Source organism: Chiloscyllium punctatum, chromosome 46 (assembly GCF_047496795.1).
Source record: "Chiloscyllium punctatum isolate Juve2018m chromosome 46, sChiPun1.3, whole genome shotgun sequence".
NCBI classification, from domain to species: Eukaryota; Metazoa; Chordata; class Chondrichthyes; order Orectolobiformes; family Hemiscylliidae; genus Chiloscyllium; species Chiloscyllium punctatum.
The window spans coordinates 62174455-62195990 of NC_092784.1; the positions used below are offsets into that span (position 1 = coordinate 62174455).

Below are 21536 nucleotides of genomic sequence, written 5' to 3' on the forward strand. Positions count from 1 at the left end.
GACAATGTCAAGGTCATCTATAAGGGCTGAACTAGGCAGATGGGTGACAGAGGCAGTGGCACAGTGGTAAACAGTTAGCAACAAGTTGTCCTGGGAGGCTTCAACATTGACTCTGGACCCCAGAAAGTGACGTGACATTTGGTCAAACATGGACAAGGAAACCTCCTGCTGATGACCATAATCCCCTCCTGTTCTGAATTTGTACTCCTCCATCTTGGACATCTTTTAGAGGAAGCACTGAGGGTAGCCGGCTGCAGAATGTACTCTGGGTGGGACACTTCAATTGCCTGGAGTGATTTGGCAGCATCACCACTGACTGAGCTGTTCACTAGACTGGGTCTGTGGAAGGTCAAGAGAAAACCAATGAGAGGGACAAGCAAACTTGACCTCATCCCCACCAATTTACCAGCTGCAGATCAGTCTATCCAAGACAGTAGGAGTGATCACCACACAGTCCTCGTGGAGACAAAATGCTGTTTTCACATTGAAGATACCCTTCATCGTGCTGCGGGCTCCATCACTGTGCGAAATGGAATACATGACTTAGAGGTGCCAATGTTGGACTGGGTGGACAAGGATAAAAATCACACAAAACCAGGTTATAGTCCAATGGGTTTATTTGGAAGCTTTCGGAGTGCCGTTCCTTTATCAGGTGGTTGTGGAGAATAAGATCATGATCACAGAATTTATAGCCAAGGGAGTTCAGTGTTACACAGATGTGATACATTAAACAATTTTAGGTTAAATCTTTCATCTTTTAGAATGAGATATGCTGGTTTCTGTTCTTTGATATGTAAATGCCAGAACATCTTTTAAATTACATAAATTTCAATAAAATTACAGTTGCCTTGGACGTCCCTCACCTCAGCGCCAAGAGCTTGTGCTGCTAAGCCAATGTGGTAATCAGAATGCAACAGTTTTCCCACATGAAGAGAGTTCTTGCACAGGCACCTTCCACACCGTCAGGATGATGTTCAGGTCTTGGAATGTCAGGACCCTTACGGACAGTGATCGACCAGAACACCACACCACCATCATTGCTCAGGAACACAGGAGCTATGTTCCTGACATCACCACCCTGAGTGAAACCTGGTAGGCAGGGGAAGGACAGCTCAGGGAGAAAGGTAGTGACTACACCTTCTCCTGGAAAGGCAAGGCTGAAGAAAAGTTCCCATCCTGGAGTCGGCTTCACCATCAAAAATGAACTGGTGCACGAACTGAAAGGCTCCTCTTTCGGAATAAATTAATGCCTCATGACACTTTGACTCCCCCTTGGTGGGAATTAGTATGTCAGGATAGGCAGTGCATATACACTAAATCTCAAAGCAGCAGATGAGAACAAGGAGAAATTCTACTCCAACCTAGACCAATCTCTCTCATGGGTCCCTGCAGCGGAGAAACTTATCATCCTTGGCGACCTCAGTGCCAGAGTCGGCAAAAGTGCAGAGCTGTGGGACAATGTGATCAGGTACGAGGGAGCAGAGTTGCAAAACTCTAACGGCACCCTTCTCCTGATCAAATCCTGTGAACAAAACCTGCTCATCACCAACACACTGTTCCACCAAAGGGACAATTACAGGACAAGGTAACAACACCCCCTCTCCAAATACCCCCGCCTCCTTGACTGTCATTGTCAGATGAGGGATCGAAAAGATGTTAGGATCACACGTGCCATGACCACAGCCAGCGACTGCTGGACAGACTGTCACCTGATCCGAGCCAGGATCAACATACTTCCAGACCTGTATCAGAGGAGACAACAGAAGCAATGCCAAAGAACGTTCAACATTGAGGCACTTAAAGACCCGGAGAAAATAGCCTCATACAATCAACTCGACTCCACAAACCTAGTGACTCTCAGCGATACCGTCTCACGGGATCCCAACATTCTCTAATCCACCCTTAAGACTACCATTATCACTGCCTGCAAAATGCCAGTCAGTCAATCCACCAGGAAACACCAAGACTGGTTTGATGAGAATGATCTGGAGATTAAGGAACTACCAAGCTGGAAGCGTATGGCATTTCTGAGTGTAAAACAAAAACTGTATCCTCAAAAATGGAAAGGCAGGTTTACAGGTGACTGAAGGCTGAGCAACAAAACCAAACCCACAACATAAAAAACGGGCGGTGGGTGGAGAAACACCGGAGATCCAACAAATGGCCGACAGCCATGGTGTGATGGGTTTCTTCTGTGTTGTCAAGACGACATACAGACCAAACAGCCAAGGCCGCACTCCACTGCTGGCCAAGGACAGAGTGACTCTTATCAAAGATAAAGAAACCATCAGAGACCTCAAGCAGGGCTCTGGCATTGATCTGAGCATTCTTAAATGCATTCTACAGCATTCTACACACCATGGGCTCAGCAATACTCCAGCCCTGCATGAAATAGAGAAGACAGTCCGCAATCTTAAGAACACTCAGACAGTTAGAGAAGACAGTACACCCACTAAGATATTGAAGTGCGGAGGCAAAGATCTACTGTTGAATTTCCACACCTTTGTCTGCCTTATCTGGAATGAGGAGAGCATCCCAGGACAGCTCTGAGATGCCATAGTTCTGACCATTTTCAGAAAGGGAATAAGTCCAAATGTGGTAACTACAGGGGAATCTCCCTGCTATTGATGCCAAGGTCCTCCACAAGTATTTCTTCCCTGTGGCTGAGGAACTCCTCCCGGAGTCACAGTGTGGTTTTCAGCCACGGAGGGCCACAATGGACGTGATCTTCACCGTGCGACAGCTGCAGGAGAAATGCAGAGACAAAAACCTCCCCTGGACTTGGCTGCCTTTGACCTTACAAAGGCCTTTGACACTGTCAACTGGGAAGCATATGCAAGGTCCTTTTCTGCTTTGGTTGTTCCATGAAGTTTGTCGCCATCCTTCACCTGCTCCAGGACAAAGTGGAAGTCAATAGTCAAAGACCATCAAAAGTGGGGGAGGAGCATCCAGAAAGGTATCGAGCATCTCCAGTCTTGTATTGGGCAGCACGGTGGCACAGTGGTTAGCACTGCTGCCTCAAAGCGCCAGAGACCTGGGTTCAATTCCCACCTCTGGCGACTCTCTGTGTGGAGTTTGCACATTGTCTGCGCGGGTTTTCTCCAGGTCCTCCGGTTTCCTCCCACAATCCAAAAATGTGCAGGTTAGGTGAATTGGCTGCGCTAAATTGCCCATAGTGTTAGGTGAAGGGTTGAATGAATCTGGATGGGTTGCGCTTCGGCAGGTCGGTGTGGACTTGTTAGGCCGAAGGGCCTGTTTCCACACTGTAAGTAATCTAAAAAAAATGGAAGCCAGGCTACAACATCAAAAGCAGTGCGCCGCCACACCAATTCCCCACCCACCCCTTCCCCAGGTCACCACCTCCCTGGGAGGTGAAAAGAGTCATCTTCATCTACTAGCAACCACCAACAATGATGGGTCGCATGTTGTGAGATGTAGTCAAGGGCACTCACCTCCATGGTTACACTTTAGGAAGGGAGTGTTAGCCTTGTGAATAATGTAAAAGAGAGTCATTAAAATGGGACAAGGGATGAGCGGCTTCCCCTATGCGGAAAGAATGGAAAAGTTCGGATTGTGCCAATCAGAGAGTGAAGGTCAAGAGAATGTTCTGATAGTCATGTTCAAGATAATGAACCAATTGTAGACAAATAAAGAGGAGTTTTTAGTGGCAAAAGGATTGATAATCATGAGACACAGATTTAAGGTGATTAGAAAAGGAACAAATGAGATGTGATTGTTTTTTTAAAGAAAGCAGTTGATTGTTTTCTAGCATGAGTAGTGGAAGCAGATGCACACGCGTCTTTCACTGGAAAGTTGGAAAAATATTTGAAGGGGAAATACACAATCCCATGATTGCACTCTGTGGCACAATGCACCGGGGTAATAATGGACAGTGTCCTCACATGTCCTGACCCCAGGATCTGTATCCCTTTGGTCTCAGTGAGAAAGGAGCTGCTGCAAGGCAGTCCCTGTGTGAGGAGACCAATTCAAATTGGTTCAGAGTAAGACGAAAGTTGGGATGAGGATTTCATTGTCTCCATTTTGAAAAAAAATCCCACTGATGTTTTGTGAGGAAAATAATGCTACTTACACAGGACACGGAGGGTTCCAACCTGTTGTTTAATAACAGGGCTCGTCATTGACTGATCTTGAAGTTTCAGTTCAGCTTCACAGATATACTGCTGTCCATCCAGCTTAGCTTGAGCTTCTACTGTATGAGAGATAGTGAGCCCAGTACTGCTTGATCCATTCACTAATATGTCATTTCCTTTCTTCAGTCTGAGTTCAAGATCCCCTGAGACATTTAACACATGGCACGTAATATTAACCAGATTTCCTTCCTGGCTGGTTGGTACTTGGATTTCAGGGGAAGAGAAAGCTAAAAATAAAAGAAAGATACTGTTAGAAACATTGTTGTATCTTGTAGTCCCTCAGTGTGGGGTTAATAACAATGAAACAAAGGCAGGCTGTATTTTGTGCTTCTTGATCTACCCCTGCTTCATTGCTGTATCAGGGAGATGTACAAAGCCCAACACCATCTTTCCATATTCCTTCAGTGTCTGCAGTATCTTAGTCAACATTCATTCCTGACCCAAACTCATCAAAATTTCATTCTGCTCATTTCTGTTTGTAGAATCCTGAAACCTGTATTTATCTAAATGCAGATTTATTTATTACTGCCTGTTTCTTCCCACACAGTATATTCCTGATTGGTGTATGTTTTTGCACCCCTGCAGCTTTTAGGGTACATTGGTTGTTTAAACATTTAAACATTCCCTTGTGATCCTGGAATACTAAGTGTGAGTAACACTCACCTATGAACAGCGCATACAATGTCAATCACATTGTCTCAGGATCTCGGAATACCTCGAGTCATGAAGACTTTCTCAGAATGCTTTTCATTGACAGAGGGTCATATAGAATATATGGCACAGAAACAGACCATTCCAACTAATCAGCCAATGTTTATGCTTTACTCAACCAAGTGTCTGAGTATACAAACATTTCCACAAGCTTCCCAATTTGTCACTCAATGAAAAGGATTTTATTGCTGAAAGTGGTGGAAATGCTGACATGTTGTATTGTTGACAGTGATGAACTATCAGAATATTGTCTGATTTTAAACTCCCCCATAACCAGAATTCTTACCATACACCTCAATGAAAGCACTAGTATTCTTTGAGGGAATTGATGGATATTTCTCAAAATCGGCCATACAGACGATTTCCATCAGACCAGATTCCTGTGGTGTCAATGCTGCTGTTATTCGGACAGTGTTGGAATTTGGCCTTGTGGTTTCTGAGTTCAGTTCCACACCATCCTGAAACCATCTTACTCTCATCTTCTCAGCAGGATAGACATTTGAGACCTCACATGTTAATGTGACCTCTTGCTTCACTTCTTTGGGTCTTTTGTCCAGGATTCTCGGCTGATCCATGAAAGCTGTAATTCAGACAAGAAATTCACTTCATTTTAATTTGCTGCATTTTAATTCTGGTGTTTCAGTTTTAATAGACAGAGTGGGAAACTGACCAGTGTAGGTAATGGATAATACACCACTCCAGGAATATATCACATTCACTCATAGTCATAAAACTGGAGTTATCTGCAGGAGGCCATAGTGCACTTTGAGAGGGAACTGGTAATGCCAATCACGGTGTGCGATTGGTAAATTTGTCTGATATTTTTGACAATTCATTCACGGGAAAAGGGCATTACAAGCTGGACAGCATTTATTACCCATCCCTAATTGCCCAGAGGGCAGTTCAGAATCAACCACGTTGCTCTCGGTCTGGAGTCACATCTGGGCCAGACACGGTAAGGTTGGCAGTTTCCTTCCCTGAACAACATTAGTGAACCAGATGAGTTTGTACATCAATCAGCAATGGATTCATGGTCATCGTTGGACTGTTAATTCCAGATTTTTTTTTGTTGAATTCAGATTCCACTGTAGCAGGATTCAAGCCCAGGTCATGGGAACATTATCTAGATCTCTGGATTAACGGTCCAGGGATAATATGTTTAGGCCAGCACCTCAATTCAAAACCAGAAAACAGCTCACCTATTTTATTTTTAAATTAATTAATTAATTCTTGCTACTTCAGTATCAGTATCCTGGGCAGCAGGTTTGCTAGAGCTCTTGGGGAGGGCTTAACTAGATTGCCAGAAGGATGACAACTGGAGTTATGGATTAGAGGATGAGGTAGCTGGTGAACAGGCAAATACAGCGTGCAGAGAGTCTGTGAGGAAGGATAGATGGTTGATAGGGCAAAGTTGATGTGATGGGTTGACGTGTCAATTTTAACGCAAGAAGTGTCAGGGCTAAGGATAACGAACTTAGACCATGGATTTGTACTTGGAGCTTCAATGTTGTGGCCATTATGGAGACTTGGATATCACAGGGGCAGGAATGGTTGTTGGATGTTCCAGGGTTTAGATGTTTCAAAAGGAATAGTGGCATAGCTAAGCAGGGATAGTATCACAGCTGCAGAAAGGGAGGGCGTCAAGGAGGGTTTGTCTACAGAGTCAGTATGAGTGGATGTCAGAAACAGGAAAGGACCAATCCCTTTATTGGGAGGTGTCTAGAGACCCCCCCAACATCAACCGAAACACAGAGGAGCAGATTGGGAGGCAGAATTTAGAAAGGTGCAGAAATAACAGGGTTGTTGTCATGGGTGACTTCAACTTCCCTAATATTGATTGGGGAATATTCCTTGGTTCAAATAGTTTAGATGGAGCAAACTTTGTCAGGTATGTCCAGGAGGAATTCCTGACTCAATGTGTAGATAGGCTGATTAGAGGAGAGGCCACATTGGGTTTGGTGCTTGGCAATAAAGCAGGTCAGGTGTCAGATCACTTAGTGGGAGAGTATTTCAGTGATAGTCATCACAACCCCCTGACCTTTACTGTACTCACGGAGAGGAGTAGGAGCAGGCAGTTGGGAAAGTATTTAATTGGGGAAGGGGAATTACAATGCTACTGGTGGGAACTTGCGTCACTAAATTGGGAACAGATATTCTCAGGGAAATACATGACAGAAATGTGGAGGTTGTTTAGGGAGCACTTGCTGATAGTGCTGGATTGGTTTGTCCTAATGAGGCAAGGAAGGGGTGGTAGGGTGAAAAAACCTTGGCTGACAAGGGATTTGGAATACCTAGTCAAGAGGAAGAAGGAAGTTTACTTAAGGTTGAGGGAGCAAGGATCAGACAAGGTTTTAGAGGTTTACAAGGTAGCCAGGAAAGAACTGGAGAATGAACTTGGGAGATCTAGAAGGGGGCATGACAAAGATTCAGTGGGTAGGATTAAGGATGACACCAAGGCATTCTACACTTATGTGAGGAATAAGGGGATGGCCAGGGTGAGGGTGGAGCCGATCAGGGATAGTGGAGGGAATTTGTGTCTGGACTCAGAGGCGGTAGGGGAAGTCTTTAATGAATACTTTTCTTCAGTATTCACTACTGAGAGAGACCCTGTTGTTTGTGAGGATGATGTGCTGAAGATTTAGAAAAACAAGGATAGATAGGTTCTCTGGGCCAGTCAGGATCTCCCTAAGGTTACTACAGGAAGTGAGGGAAGAGCTTGCTGCTCCTTTGGTGATCATCTTTGTGTCCTCACTGTCCATAGGAGCATTACTAGATGATTAGAGTGTGGTAAATGTTATTCCCTCGTTCAAGAAAGGAAATAGGGATAATTCTGGGAATTACAGACCAGTCAGTCTAATGTCGGGTGAGGGAAAATTATTGGAGAGGTGTCTGAGAGGATTTATGATTATTTGGAAAAGCATATTTTGATGAGAGATAGTCAGCATGGTTTTGTGAGGGGCAGCCTTATTGAATTCTTTGAGGATGTGCAAAACACATTGATGAATGTAGAGTAGTCGATGTGGTGTATATGGATTTTAACAGGGCATTTGATAAGGTTTCCCCATGGTAGGCTCATTCAGAAAGGAAGGAAGGAAGGATGGAACACAGGGAAACCTGTCTGTCTGGATACAGAATTGGCTGGCCCATAAAAGACAGAGGGTGGTAACTGATGGAACGTATTCACCGTGGAGCTCGGTCACCAATGGTGCTCTGCTGGGATCAGTTCTGGGACCTATGCTGTTTGTGATTTTTGAAAATAACTAGGATGAAGACGTGAAAGGGTGGGTTTGTAAGTTTGCCGATGACACCCACCATTGGTGGAGGTTTGGATAGTGTGGAGGGCTGTTGTAGGTTGCCATAGGACATTGACAGGATGCAGAGCTGGACTGAAAAGAAGCAGATGGAGTTCAACCTGGAAAACTGTGAAGTGATTCATTTCAGAAGGTCGCATTTGAAAGCAGCATGCAGGGCTAAAGGCAGGATTCTTGGCGGTGTGAAGGAACAAAGGGATCTTGAGGACCATGTCCATAGATTTCCACCAAGTTAATAGGGTTGTTAAGTAGGCGTGTGGTGTGTTGGCTTTCATTAGCAGGGGCATTGAGTTTAAGAGCCGTGAGGAATTGCTGCAGCTCCATAAAGCCCTGGTTAGACCACACTTGGAATATTGTGCACAGTTCTGGTCAGCTCATTATAGGAAGGATGTGGAAGTTTTATAGAGCGAGCAGAGGAGATTTACCAGGATGTTGCCTGGACTGGAGAGCAGGTCTTATGAAGAAAGGCTGAGGGATCTCAGACTTTTCTCATTTGAGCAAAGAAAGATGAGAGATGACTTGATAGAGGTGTACAAGATGATGAGAGGCATCAATAGAGTGGATAGCCAAAGACTTTTTCCCAGGGTGGAAATGGGTTTCATGTGGAGGCATTATTTTGGAGGCATTATTTTAAGGTGATTAGAGAAAGATTTACGGGAAATGTCAGAAGTCGGTTCTTTAAACAGAATGGAATGCACTGCCAGCATTGACAGTAGAGTCAGATACATTAGGGACATTGGATAGGCCCATGGATGATTGTAAAATGAAAGGTTATGTGGGTTAGTTTGATCTTAGAGTAGGATAAAAGGTCAGCACAACATCAAGGACCAAAGGGTCTGTTCTGTGCTGTACCGTTCTATGTTCTATTCCCACTGCACTATAAGTGGGCCTCCTGCATCTGCTTTTATTTTCATCAACCTGTTCAGAGATATTATGACTCACTTCTGGTGGAGGTGGGACTTGAACCAGGTCTCCTGGTTCTGTTTTTATCTCCTTTTTCCTTCTTCTGTATCCAGAAATGCTCTTATGCACAACCAGAGGGATATCGCACCACCAAATCACTGTGACATTTATGTTTTGTTTTTAACTATTAACCACCACCAATAAAAACATCCCTGTAGCCAATTAGAGATTCACAAGCAAAGTCCATTATGACCAATATGAACCATCAAAAATGAGCAGGAGGGGATTTAGGGAGAGCAGGAAGAGACGAAGTCAAAATGGAATTGGAGGGGAAAATAAAGAACCCGTATCCCCCCCGATGGGTCTCGTTTTATTTATTTATTTATTTATTCTCCCCTTTTTTTACGCCCAGAAATGTTATCATGCACGACTGAGCGACGTTACCACCACCCAAATCACCATGATTTTTTATGTTTTACTAACCACCACCAACATTCACTTGTATAGCCAATTAATTGTTTACGATTTAAATCCCATTATGTACAATGGTAATACTTTCTTTTTTTAAACTTAATTTCTAATCAACCTGATCAGTGATGTTACTACACACCTTCTGGAACAGGCGGGATGAACCAAGACCTCCTGGCTCAGAGATAGAGACACTTACCACTGTACCACAAGACCCTTCTGGCAACACTTTCTTTTAGTCCGAAGTGCTATTACCCACAACTGAGAGACCTTCCCACCATCAGAGTAATCATGCCTGTTTTTTAAACTTATCAGCCATCACCAATGTTGCCAATTCAATATTTACACGCAAGGTCTGTTACGATGAATGCAAACCATCAAAAGGGAGATGCGCGTAGGGAGACAGGGAAGGGACTAAATCAAAATGGAGTTGCAGGGGGAAATGAAGCAGTGTATGCCCTGCAGGGACTGCTTTTATTTGTTCTCTTTTTCCTTATAGCCAGAGGTACGCTCACACACAACTGAGGGATGCAGTCTGCCTTTATTTTGGTTATTTAGCCTAGTTTTCTAGTCAACCAGTTCAGAGATGTTATTGCACACCTCTGGATCAGGTGGGTCTAGAACCTTGGCTGCCAGGTCCAGGGGTAAGGACATTACCACTGCACCACAAGGTGTTGAGTTCCAGTTGGGCAGGCCATTGCCTGTTACAAGGGAACTTATACTCAACAAGCTCCATGAGGAGATTAATTAGTGATTGCTGTGTACTTTTCTGGGGTTACCACAATGAGGAAGAATAATTTTTAGTAATGGGTTTTCATAGGTCCTGGCTGATTGCCCACTTCTCTCCGCTAAAATTCTGCTAGCCTTTCTGTTCTACTACTTTCTCAGTTTTGCAAAGCAGTCGCTCACCCATTGCTGCAGATTGCCTTTGAGGATCGTGCTCAGCAGTCAGTTCCCATCATCACCAGGTGCTTAGTGACATTAACTGGGGGCAGAAGCTGCTACTGGTTCAGTTATGGAATCTGGAATTGATGTGCTTTATGTCAGTGTGTGGCATGAGATTCAGACCTGGAAATGACCCAGGTATTGGAAATGACAAAGCACGTTAATTCTGGATTCCCTGATTGAGACAGTAGCAGCTTCTGTCCCCATTTAATGTTCCCAGTTTGAAACTCAAGCCTCAGGAATCAGAATGGGCCTTGAAAGTCTTTTGGAATTATATTATTAAGATTCAGATTGGTAAAAAAGAAAGTGATTGCAAAATGATTCTAGGCCTTCATTTTCAAACTATGGTTTGCACATGCTCTGGCTGACTTAATGAAACTTTTACATTTACTGGATATTTGCACCATAATCCAAGAAGAGGAGCATGGATAGGGTAAATAGGCAAAGTCTTTTCCCTGGGGTCAGGGAGTCCAAAACTAGAGGGCATAGGTTTAGGGTGAGAGAGGAAGATATAAAAGAGACCTATGGGGCAACGTTTTCACACAGAGAATGGTACATGTATGGAATGAGCTGCCAGTGGAAGAGGCATTTGGATGGGTATATGAATAGGAAGGGTTTCGAGGGATATGGGCTGGGTGCTGGCAGGTGGGACTAGATTGGGTTGGGATATCTGGTCGGCATGGACGGGATAGACCGAAGGGTCTGTTTCCATGTTGTACATCTCTATGACTCTATAAGGCTTTTTTGTCTGTAATATCTTGTGCAATTAGAACTTACCATAAGTTTGCAGAGTGACAGAAGAGTTTGTGATTGACTTTGTGGTGTTAGAGCCCAAGTCCACTTCAGCCAAGCAGGTGTACTCCTGTCCATCATCTGATCGACTCGCAATGAAATTGAAGACATTTCTCAACCTTTTATCTTCATCCGGAAGACCTGGTTCACTTGTGGAATCTCTTTGAACAATCTCACTCCCTCTCAGCCATGTGAGAATGAGTTTGTTGTTTGGATAGACTCTTGGGCCAATGCACTCCAGACGATATGTTCTGTTAATCTCCAGCACTTCAGGGAGTACTGCAATGCTTATCTCTCGATCTGTTAAAGGAGAATTACAGTTAACAGGTTTCACTGAAATAGTGTACCTGAGGACCACGTTCTATCTCCCCACACATTTACTCAGATACATAAGAGATGTAAGTGTGTGGAAACATAGATATATATTCATTGAACAAAAGGTTACTAAAATACTTGAACAGAGGACAGTATCCTGTCACCAAGTCACCCTTTATTTTCACGTAGGCAGTCCTTGAGACTGATCCATCTCCGTCAGAGTCAGCTCTCATAGTGAACAGAACCTCTGACACTCCTGTTTATACCTGTCAGCCACAGCTCCCTGACTGGACCAGATAAAGAGCCCTAATCAGGGAACTCATTCTATGACACCCAGAAACAAAAATCAAGATTGCTGGAAAAACTCAGCAATTCTGGCAGCAACTATGGAAACAAATCAGACATAATGTTTGGGATTAAGTGACCCTTTCCCTGTTCTGAGCAAGGGTCATTCAACATGAAACATTAACTCTGATTTCTCTCCACAGATGATGCCAGACCTGCTGAGCTTTTCCAGCCATTTTGATTTTTTTTCCCTGACTTACAGCATCTGCAGTTGTTTCAGTTTCTATGATGTCCACCTGGCTGACCTCGTTATAATTATTACATCCCTCCCCCTTTATTCTCCTCTTTAAGTGGCAAAAGCATTGAGGCAGTGACATCCACTTCAGATTCTGTGGTATCTTAAATGCTTAACAGAGACGGAGACCCCATGGATTTTTGAACAGTCAGAAAGGCAGTGAAGAGCAGGGCACATTTTGTTCCTGCAATGTTTGCAGCTTTCATATGATCAATGTACTTGTTCAGGACTGTTGCATCTACCCAAACCTTATACATCATCGGACCTGACCTTACATTGACTGTGCCTCCAACGTAAGCAAGGCCATTCCCACGGTTCCTACACCAAACTTTGAGCCCGAAAGTAAACTGTCTCTCTCATTTAGTGGAGCATTGTATCCAGCATTGATGTTTCTGATGCCATTTCACTCTCCCCTCAAGGCTAGGAAGATCAGGTTTAACCTGTTGTGGAGTCTTCTACCCATTAGGAACTCTGCTGGAGCTATCCCTGTAGTTGTATAAGGGAATGGGGGTCGATAGTCAAATAGGAACTGGGACAGTTTGGTGTTGAGTGAAGCTGTAGGCTGTTTTTTTTAGCCTGCCTACAAAATTTGAAATGGTTTTTCTGCCAAACCATTGGCTGATGGAATGGCTCAGAGCTGTCCTATGTGACGCATATCATTTGGCTTTAGGAAATACTCAAGTTCCCTGCTTGAAATGATAGTCTGTTATCTGTGACCAACATCTCAAACAGTCCACGTATTGTAAAATATTTGCAGTACTTCTGTCATCATCCATGTGTAAGACAAATTAACTCTACGCATATCCAGCCATTTTGAGTGGATATCCAAAAAGACGAAGGACATTGAGCTCATGAAAGGAGCTGCATAGTCAAAGTGTAACTGAGTCCAGTGTTTACCCAACCGTTTCCACAAATGTGGGGAGTGCTTTCGGTCATTTTTGTCCTTGTGGGAATTGCCCCACCAATGCAGCTTTGTCTGTATCCAATCCTCCAATCCAATAACTTCTCGTCAATGTCTTCATTTTGGAAACCCTTGTACACCCCTGGTGGAGTTCAGTCAGTATCTTGGTGCTGACCCTTGCTACGGACAACCATTCTTGCTTCCCATAATAAAATGCTTTCCTCTACTGTGATCTGATCTCTCTAGGTCCAGAAACATTTCAATTCTGATTGTGATGGCCCTTTGGCTTCCCCCCCCCATCACCACCAGCTGGTTCAGTTTTGTCAGGACTGGATCTTTGTCCAGAGTCTGATATTGTCAGCTGTGACTGGAAGTGTGTCCAGAAAGTTTAAAACCAGAGCGGACTCTTCCTGTAGTGGTCCCACCGGTGGTGTACCTTCCAGCAGGAGGTGGTTCAATGCAACTGCATTTGCTCCTTGGCCTCCCAGACAGTGTTCCAATCTGTAATTGTACAGACTTATAATTAGAACCCACCGCTGAATTCAGTCTGAACCTGTGAGCAGCACTGCCTTGTTCTCTTCAGTTAAAAATCACACAACACCAGTTTATAGTCCAACAGGTTTATTTGGAAGTACTAGCTTTCAGGTAACTAGTGGGGCAGGATCATAATTTGTAGCTGTAAGGGGCAGCACTCTGAAAGCAAGTACATCCAAATAAACCTGTTGGACTGTAACCTGGTGTTGTGTGATTTTTTTAATGTAGTCCTCCCATCTCCACATCTTGTCCTCTTTAAATAGACCTAGAAGGGTTTGTGGTCTGTTATTATTACAAATTTATGTCTGTCAAGGTATTGGTGGAACTTCCTGACTAATCAAGAGAAAGAATGAAGCTTACTTAAGGTTGAGAAGGCAAGGATCAGACAGGGCTCTAGTTAGTTATAAGGTCGCCTAGAAGGAACTGAAGAATGGACTTAGGAGAGCTAGAAGGGGGCATGAAAAAGCTTTTGCGGGTTAGATTAAGGAAAACCCCAAGGAGGAACAAAAAGATGGCCAGTGTCAGGGTAGGGCCAATCAGGGATAGTTGTAGGGAACTTGTGCCTGGAGTCAGAGGAGGTAGGGGAGGTCCTTAATGAATACTTTGCTTCAGTAATCACTACTGAGAGGGAGAACAGTGTAAAACAGGCTGATATGCTCGAACAAGTTGATGTTAAGAAAGAGGATGTGCTGAAAAGTTTGAAAACCATAAGGATACACAAGTCCCCTGGGCCAGATGGGATATACCCAATGTCAGTACAGGAAGCAAGGGAAGAAGTTGCTGTGTCTTTGGCGATGAAGTTTGTGTCCTCACTGCCCACTGGAGTACTACCAGATGATTGGAGGGTGGAAAATGTTATTCCCTTGTTCAAGAAAGCGAATAGGGATAATTCTGGGAATTACAGATCAGTCAGACTTATGTCTGTAGCAGGCAAATTACTGGAGAGGATTTTGAGAGACAGGACGAATGATTACTTGGAAAACCATAGTTTCATTAGAGATAGTCAGCATGGCTTTGTGAGTGACAAATCATACCTCAAAACCTTTTCAAAGGATGTGACAAATCACATTGATGAAGGTAGAGCAGTGGATATGGTGTATATGGATTTTACCAAGACATTTGATAAGTTATCTCATGGTAGGCTCATTCAGAAAGTAAGGAGGCATGGGATACAGGGATATTTGTCTGTCTGGACTCTGGACACAGAATTCGCTGGCCCATAGAAGACAGAGGGTGGTAGTAGATGGACAGTTTTCAGCCTGGTGCTCAGTGACCAGTGATGTTCCATAGGGATCTGTTCTAGGACCTCTGCTCTTTGTGACTTTTATAAATGACTTGGTGAGGAAGTAGAAGGGTGGTTTAATAAGTTTGACAATGGCACGACCATTGGTGGAATGGTTGATAGTTTGGAGGGCTGTTGTAGTTGCAACGGGACATTGACAGGATGAAGTGGCAGATGGAGTTCAACCTAGAAAAGTGTGAAATGATTCATTTTGGAAGTTCGAATTGGAATACAGGATTAAAGGCAGGATTCTTGGCAGTGTGGAGGAACAGAGGAATCTTGGGGTCCATGTTCCTAGATCCCTCAAATTTGCAACTCAAATTGATTGGTTGTTAAGAAGTTATATGGTATGTTGGCCTTCATTAGCAGGGGGATTGGGTTTAAGAGCTGTAAAGTTGTGCTGCAGCTCTGTAGAGCCCTGGTTAGACCACACTTGAAATATTGTGTTCAGTTCTGGTCGCCTCGTTATCGGAAGGATGTGGAAGCTTTATAGAGAGTGCAGGGGAGATTTACCAGGATGCTGCCTGGACTGGAGGGCAGATCTTATGAAGAAAGGTTGCGGGAGCTAGGGTTTTTCTCACTGGAGTGAAGAAGGATGAGAGATGACTTGATAGAAGTGTACAAGATGATGAGAGGCATAGATAGAGTGAATAGTCTGAGAATTTTTCCCAGGGTGGAAATGGCTTTCATGTGTGGACATAATTGCATTAAAGTGGACACATTTTAACCGATCCCTTTGCTTCATCGCATGAAAAAGAAGGATAAAAAGTTAGCACATCATCGAGGGCTGAAGGGCCTGTACTATGCTGTACTAATCTATGTTCTATGTAAGTTAGTGAGACACAATTTCCCTTGCACCAAGCCATGTTGACTATCCCTAATCAGTTTTTGCTTTTCCAAATGTGTGTAGATCCTGTCCCTCAGAATGTCTTCCAACAACTTGCCCACCACCGACGTAAAGCTCATCAGTCTATAGTTCCCCACTTTTTCATTGCATCCTATTCTTAAATAATGTCACCACATTAGCTAACTTGCAGTCTTCCAGCGCCCCAGCCTATTGACGATACAAATATCCATACTGTCGGGATTCTATCTCAGCAATGGACCTTGTAATCTGTTCCTTAGCTTCTCACAAAGTTCTGCGATACATTTGATCAGGTCCCAGGGATTTATCTGCTGATATGAATTTTAAGACCTCCAGCACATCCTCTTCTATAATGTTAACTCTCTCCAAGACATTTGGCAAAGCTATCACTTGTCCCCTTTTTGCCTTCTTACTGCCCTCATACTAGTCTAGGGATTCACTTGATCCCAGCTGTCTATACCTGACATATGCTTCCTTTTCCTAACCAGAGCCTCAATTTCTCTACTCATCCGACATTCCCTGCACCTACCAGCCTTGCCCTTTGTGCTAACAGGAACATACTGTCTTTGGACTCTTGCTGTCTTATTTTTTTAAAGCCCTCACACTTTCCAACCATCCCTTTACCATCAAATAATGACCTCCAATTAACTTTTGGAAGTTTCTCTCTAATACTATCAAAATTGGCCTTGCCCTAACTTAGAACTTTAACTTTTTGATCAGTTCTATAGTTTTTTAAAACAATTTAAGGCAAATAAAATTATGATCACTTGCTTCAAAGTGCTCCTCCACTGACACCTCAGTCACTTGCCCTGCTTTGTTTCCTAACAGGAGGTCAAATATTGCTCTTTCTCTAATAGATGCATGCTTCTGTTGAATAAGGATGTGTTACTGTACACTCTTAATAAAGTCCTCCCCTTCCAGGCACTTAACACAATGAGAAACCTAGTCATTTCGCCATTCCTGATGAAAGGCTTTTGCCCGAAACATTGATTCTCCAGTTCCTTGGATGCTGCCTGACGTGCTGTGCTTTTCCAACACCACACTCTCTAATCTCCAGCTTCTGCAGGCCTCACTTTCGACTATGAGAAAACCGAGTCAGTGTTTAGAAAGTTAAATCTGTTTCTATCATCCTTTCAGGTTGTGACTTCCAGTTACTCACCACCCACCCTCTGGTGAAGAAAAATAAGCCTTAAATCACCTCTCCTGAGAGGAAAGCTTTCTTCCCATCTCCTTTATTTATGCCCCTCAATTTTGTACACCTCAACCAGGTCCACCTTCAGTCTTCTGTGCTCTGATGAAAACAATCCTAGCCCATCTTGTCTCTTTTCATCACTGAGTTGCTGTAGCCAAGGCAACATCCTGCTGAATCTCCTCTGCACTCCCTCCAATGCAATCACATCTTTCCAATAGTGTGGTGACCAGAACTGCACACAGTACTAGCTGTGGCCTAACTAGTATTAAAAATCGCGCAACACCAGGTTATAGTCCAACAGGTTTATTTGCAAGTACAAGCTTTCGGAGCATTGCTGCCTCATCCGGTAGCTAGTGGGGCAGGATCATAGGACACAACTGATGCTATGTATTGAACAAACCTCAATTGCTGTTCAGTCTTTAATCACTTTGAGTGGGGATGCACGTTTTGATTCATTAGTATGTAAATCCCAAACTTCTTTCAAGTCACATTCCTGAGATAACTTAAGGTTTTATTAAAAAAAGTGACATCTCAGCTCAGGCAATGCATTAAAGGTGTGAGGCTGCAATCTGTCTGTATTCCATTCCATATCCCAGAAATGTGGATGGGCCCTGCAATCTGTACATGACCTGACTAACTCAGCTCAATATTAATGAAAGCGACCTACATCCTTTCCTGGAAACTATTAAAAAAAACAATGGCAGGAATTCCAGAGGAAAAATTCCAACAGCTTGTTTCAACATTTGATTATATTGGCATCTCCCAAATGTGGGAGGCATTCAATTCACAGCAGGCTGAGTCAGAGAGTCATAGAGATGTACAGCTCGGAAACAGACCCCTCGATCCCCCTTTGTCCATGCCGACCAGATATCCCAACCCAATCTAGTCCCACCTTGCAGCACCTGGCCCATATCCCTGCAAACCCTTCCTATTCATACACCCAAAAAAATGCCTTTTAAATGTTGCAACTGTACTACCCTCCAGCTGTTCCTCTAGCAACTCATTCCATACAACCTCTGCGTAAAAACGTTGCCCCTCAGGTCTCTTTTATATCTTTCACCTCTCACCCTAAACCTATGCCCTCTACTTCTGGACTCCCCCACTCCAGGGAAAAGACATTGTCTATTTATCCTATCCATGCCCCTCATAATTGTAGATTAGATTACTTACAGTGTGGAAACAGGCCCTTCGGCCCAACAAGTCCACACTGCCACACCGAAGCACAACCCACCCATACCCCTACATCTACCCCTTACCTAACACTACGGGCAATTTAGCATGGCCAATTCACCTGACCTGCACATCTTTGGACTGTGGGAGGAAACCGGAGCACTCGGAGGAAACCCACGCAGACACGGGGAGAATGTGCAAACTCCACACAGTCAGTCGCCTGAGGCGGGAATTGAACCCGGGTCTCTGGCGCTGTGAGGCAGCAGTGCTAACCACTGTGCCACCGTGCCGCCTATTTTATAGGAGAGTACTGAACAGATCAGAAACCTTCCCCAAAATTAGTAAAATCAAACCTATTCAGAGATCAAGATAAAAATAGCTCCATGTCTCTCTGCTTTCTGTCAAATGGAGAAGCAAGAAAAGCAAGTTCTTCACAACTGGGTTCCTGTTTATAACCAGACAGTTCAGCTTCGTCAGAAACAGAGAAAAGGACTGGAGGAGGCCATTCAGTCCTTCTAGCTTGCTTGTCCATCATTATAATCATGGCTGATCATCCAACTCAGTCCGCTGTTTCTGATTTCAGTGAGGTGGGAGCCGGGGCACCTTTGATCACCTCACTTTAGCTTTCAACAAGCGTAACCTGGACTTGCTCACAAGGTCGCTAGGGTTGGCTGAGCTCCTTTCACTTGTTTTTTATGAAACTTTTCAAAAACTGGTGGAAGTGACTTCAGCCAACCTGTGACTCCAGACCTCTAAAGACTTTTAGCATTTTGGGGGGTATCATTTATCAGAAACAGAACTGAACCATTCATACAAACAGTGAGGCAGAAGAAGAGATCAGAGGTTGGGGATTACTTGGTAAGTGACCCCAAGAATTGGTGACAAGAACATTTTTAGTGTCGCTGGAGCTTCAACAACAGCTAATAGAGGTAAATGGTAAGTATTTGTTCTGGTTCCTTCCTGCATCTGGAACAACCATGGGAGTCTGCAGATGAGATCCTCTGACCTGCCCACCCAGCCATAATATTTATGCAGCATGTGGTAATGATTGCTTCATTATTCAACTCCACTCAGCAGACGTTTTATCCCTTGACTCCCAGTCAATTCGAGCTTACTGATCACCTTGTTGGAAAACCTGGTCAAATGCTGCCTCAATGCGAAAGGAAGTCATTTTCATCTGTCCTCTGGAGTTCAGCTTTTCTGTTCATGTTTGATCCAAGAATAATCCTGGCAGAACCAAACCAAGATGCAGCGTATAATTTGCTGGATAGGAAATGCTACTTTATAGCAGCATCACCGGCACCTTTGATTATTTTGACCATGATAATGGGGAAACTGATGGAGCAAGTGGACAAATCAGACTTGGTGCGCATTTTTAGAATAGGGCACAGATCATAATGTTCTACGTGGTCAGATGGATGCCATTGTTGATACAAGTATTCAGCATGTTTATTGTTGCTGCGTTCTTTGTCCTCCACCATTTCTTGATGTCACATGGGGTGAATCGAATTCCCTGTGGACTCATAGGAAAAGGCTGAGCTGGATCCTTCGCTTCACAATTTTGGCTGAAACACTGCGTTTCCAAAGGGAAGGGATCGGCACCTTCACTGCTTTGCTTTTATGTGTTCACGGGATGTGGCATTGTTGGTTCACGGTTGTTGCTCATCCTTTATCTCCCAGAAGGCAGATAAGAAACAATTGCTTTGCTGTGGGCCTGGAGTCCCATGTGGACCAGACCAGGTAAGGATGGCAAATATCCTCCCAGAAAGAGCATTAGTGAACCAGGTAGGTTTTAATTTCAATGTTTGCCATCAGACAAATATGCTATACCAGACTTTTATTAATTTCAAATTTCCCAACATTTTTGGTGGGATTTGAACCCATGCCTCAAAGCATTAGCCTCGTTTCTAAATTACTAGTCTAGTGATGTTACCACTAAGTCATCATCGCTAAAATGCTTCCAAGGCCAGTTCAATGATGAACAATGAAATAGTGGGATATGGTCTTCATGCAATAATCTCTTAGATCTGCTTTACCTATAATCAATGACTGCTCATTAGCACATCAGGATGAAACTGTGTTTGTGTGTTAATCTATTTCACTCCTCCATGTTATTCATTCTTAAAATTCCTGGCCAGCAGATAAGAATTAACCACATTGCTGTGGGTCTGGAGTCCCAGGTAGGCCAGACTAATTAAGGAAGTCAGTTATCCTCTCAGAAAAGACACTAATGAACCAAATGAGTTCTTCTGACAGCATTTTTCCCCATTGAACCAGTACCAAACTACACGAAATCCAACAGGTTCCATTTATCATCACCAAGACTATCCCGAGCCACTGTATTTCTTTAATAGAACATAGACTGTACAGCAGAGGAACAGGCTCTTCAGTACACCATGTTGTACCGAACATGACTGAAATCCCTTCTGCCTGCCCTTGGTCCATATCCCTCCATTTGTTGTATATTTATGTGCTGATCTAAAAGTCCCTTAAATGCACCTAGTGTATCTGCTTCCACCACCACCCCTGGCAGTACATTCTGGATTCCTACCAGACACTGTGTAAAAATCTTACCCCTCGTATCTCCTTTGAACCTGACCCCTTTCATGCCGGATCTAGAGATTTCACTTACTGTATACTAGATTTCAACTGTCTTCTTCCTCCTAGAATCTTCTGCTTGACGTATCACAGAACATGCAGTTGTAAACTCCTACTTCTGGACAACTTGGGAACTAGTTATCATATCAAGTAATGCCCTTTGTTCAGTTAGGGTTTATCCTTGATTTATATTCTATAGTTATTGTTGGTTCTGGACATGCTGCGCTGCAGTTCATTCTGATGGAGCCCACAGTCTGTTTTTTTCCACTCTGAAGAATCATTCCTTATTAAGCCAGGATCAACCTACACTAAATCAGACAGGTTCCACTTATCATCAGCAATGCCATCCCATGCTGCTGTATTTCTTTAATGCCAGGTCTTGAGTTTATACTTACTGTACACTGTGACATACTCTTTCACATCCTTTGGCTGAGGATCCAGACATTTCACAGAACATGCTGGTGTTAAATCCCACTTCTGGACACTTGGGAAATAGTCATGGTACCAAGTAATGCCCTTTGTTCTAATGAAGTTTACTCCTGCTTTATGTTCCATATTTATTGTTGGTTTTGGACATGTTGTGCTGCAGTTCATCCCGACGGAACCTCCAAATTCCACGGCTGGGGGGTTTACATTGATTGAAACTTCAAATTCAATTCCAGTGGCTGCCAAGGAAACAAATCACAAGATAAGGACTCATCAATTAACTCCCCGAACTAACAGATTCAATTTGAAACTGGACTCAACTCTGTTTGTCTCGGCATAGTTAATGCTCTAGGTAAAAACAATGACTGCAGATGCTGAAAATCAAATACTGG

At 43.7% G+C, this 21536-nt stretch overlaps 1 protein-coding gene across 2 annotated transcripts in view; it reads right to left on the minus strand.

Moving 5' to 3' along the window:
* The window catches only part of LOC140468206 (intercellular adhesion molecule 5-like), a 29681-nt gene that overhangs the window by 6561 nt on the left and 1584 nt on the right, over nucleotides 1-21536 (minus strand). For both annotated transcript variants that reach the window (XM_072564446.1, XM_072564447.1), the window contains exons 2-5: nucleotides 21114-21383; nucleotides 11267-11581; nucleotides 5149-5442; nucleotides 4091-4378 (exon numbers count right to left, since the gene is read on the minus strand). In XM_072564446.1, coding sequence (XP_072420547.1) covers nucleotides 4091-4378; nucleotides 5149-5442; nucleotides 11267-11581; nucleotides 21114-21383 — 1167 coding nt within the window. The remainder of the gene's footprint in view (nucleotides 1-4090; nucleotides 4379-5148; nucleotides 5443-11266; nucleotides 11582-21113; nucleotides 21384-21536) is intronic.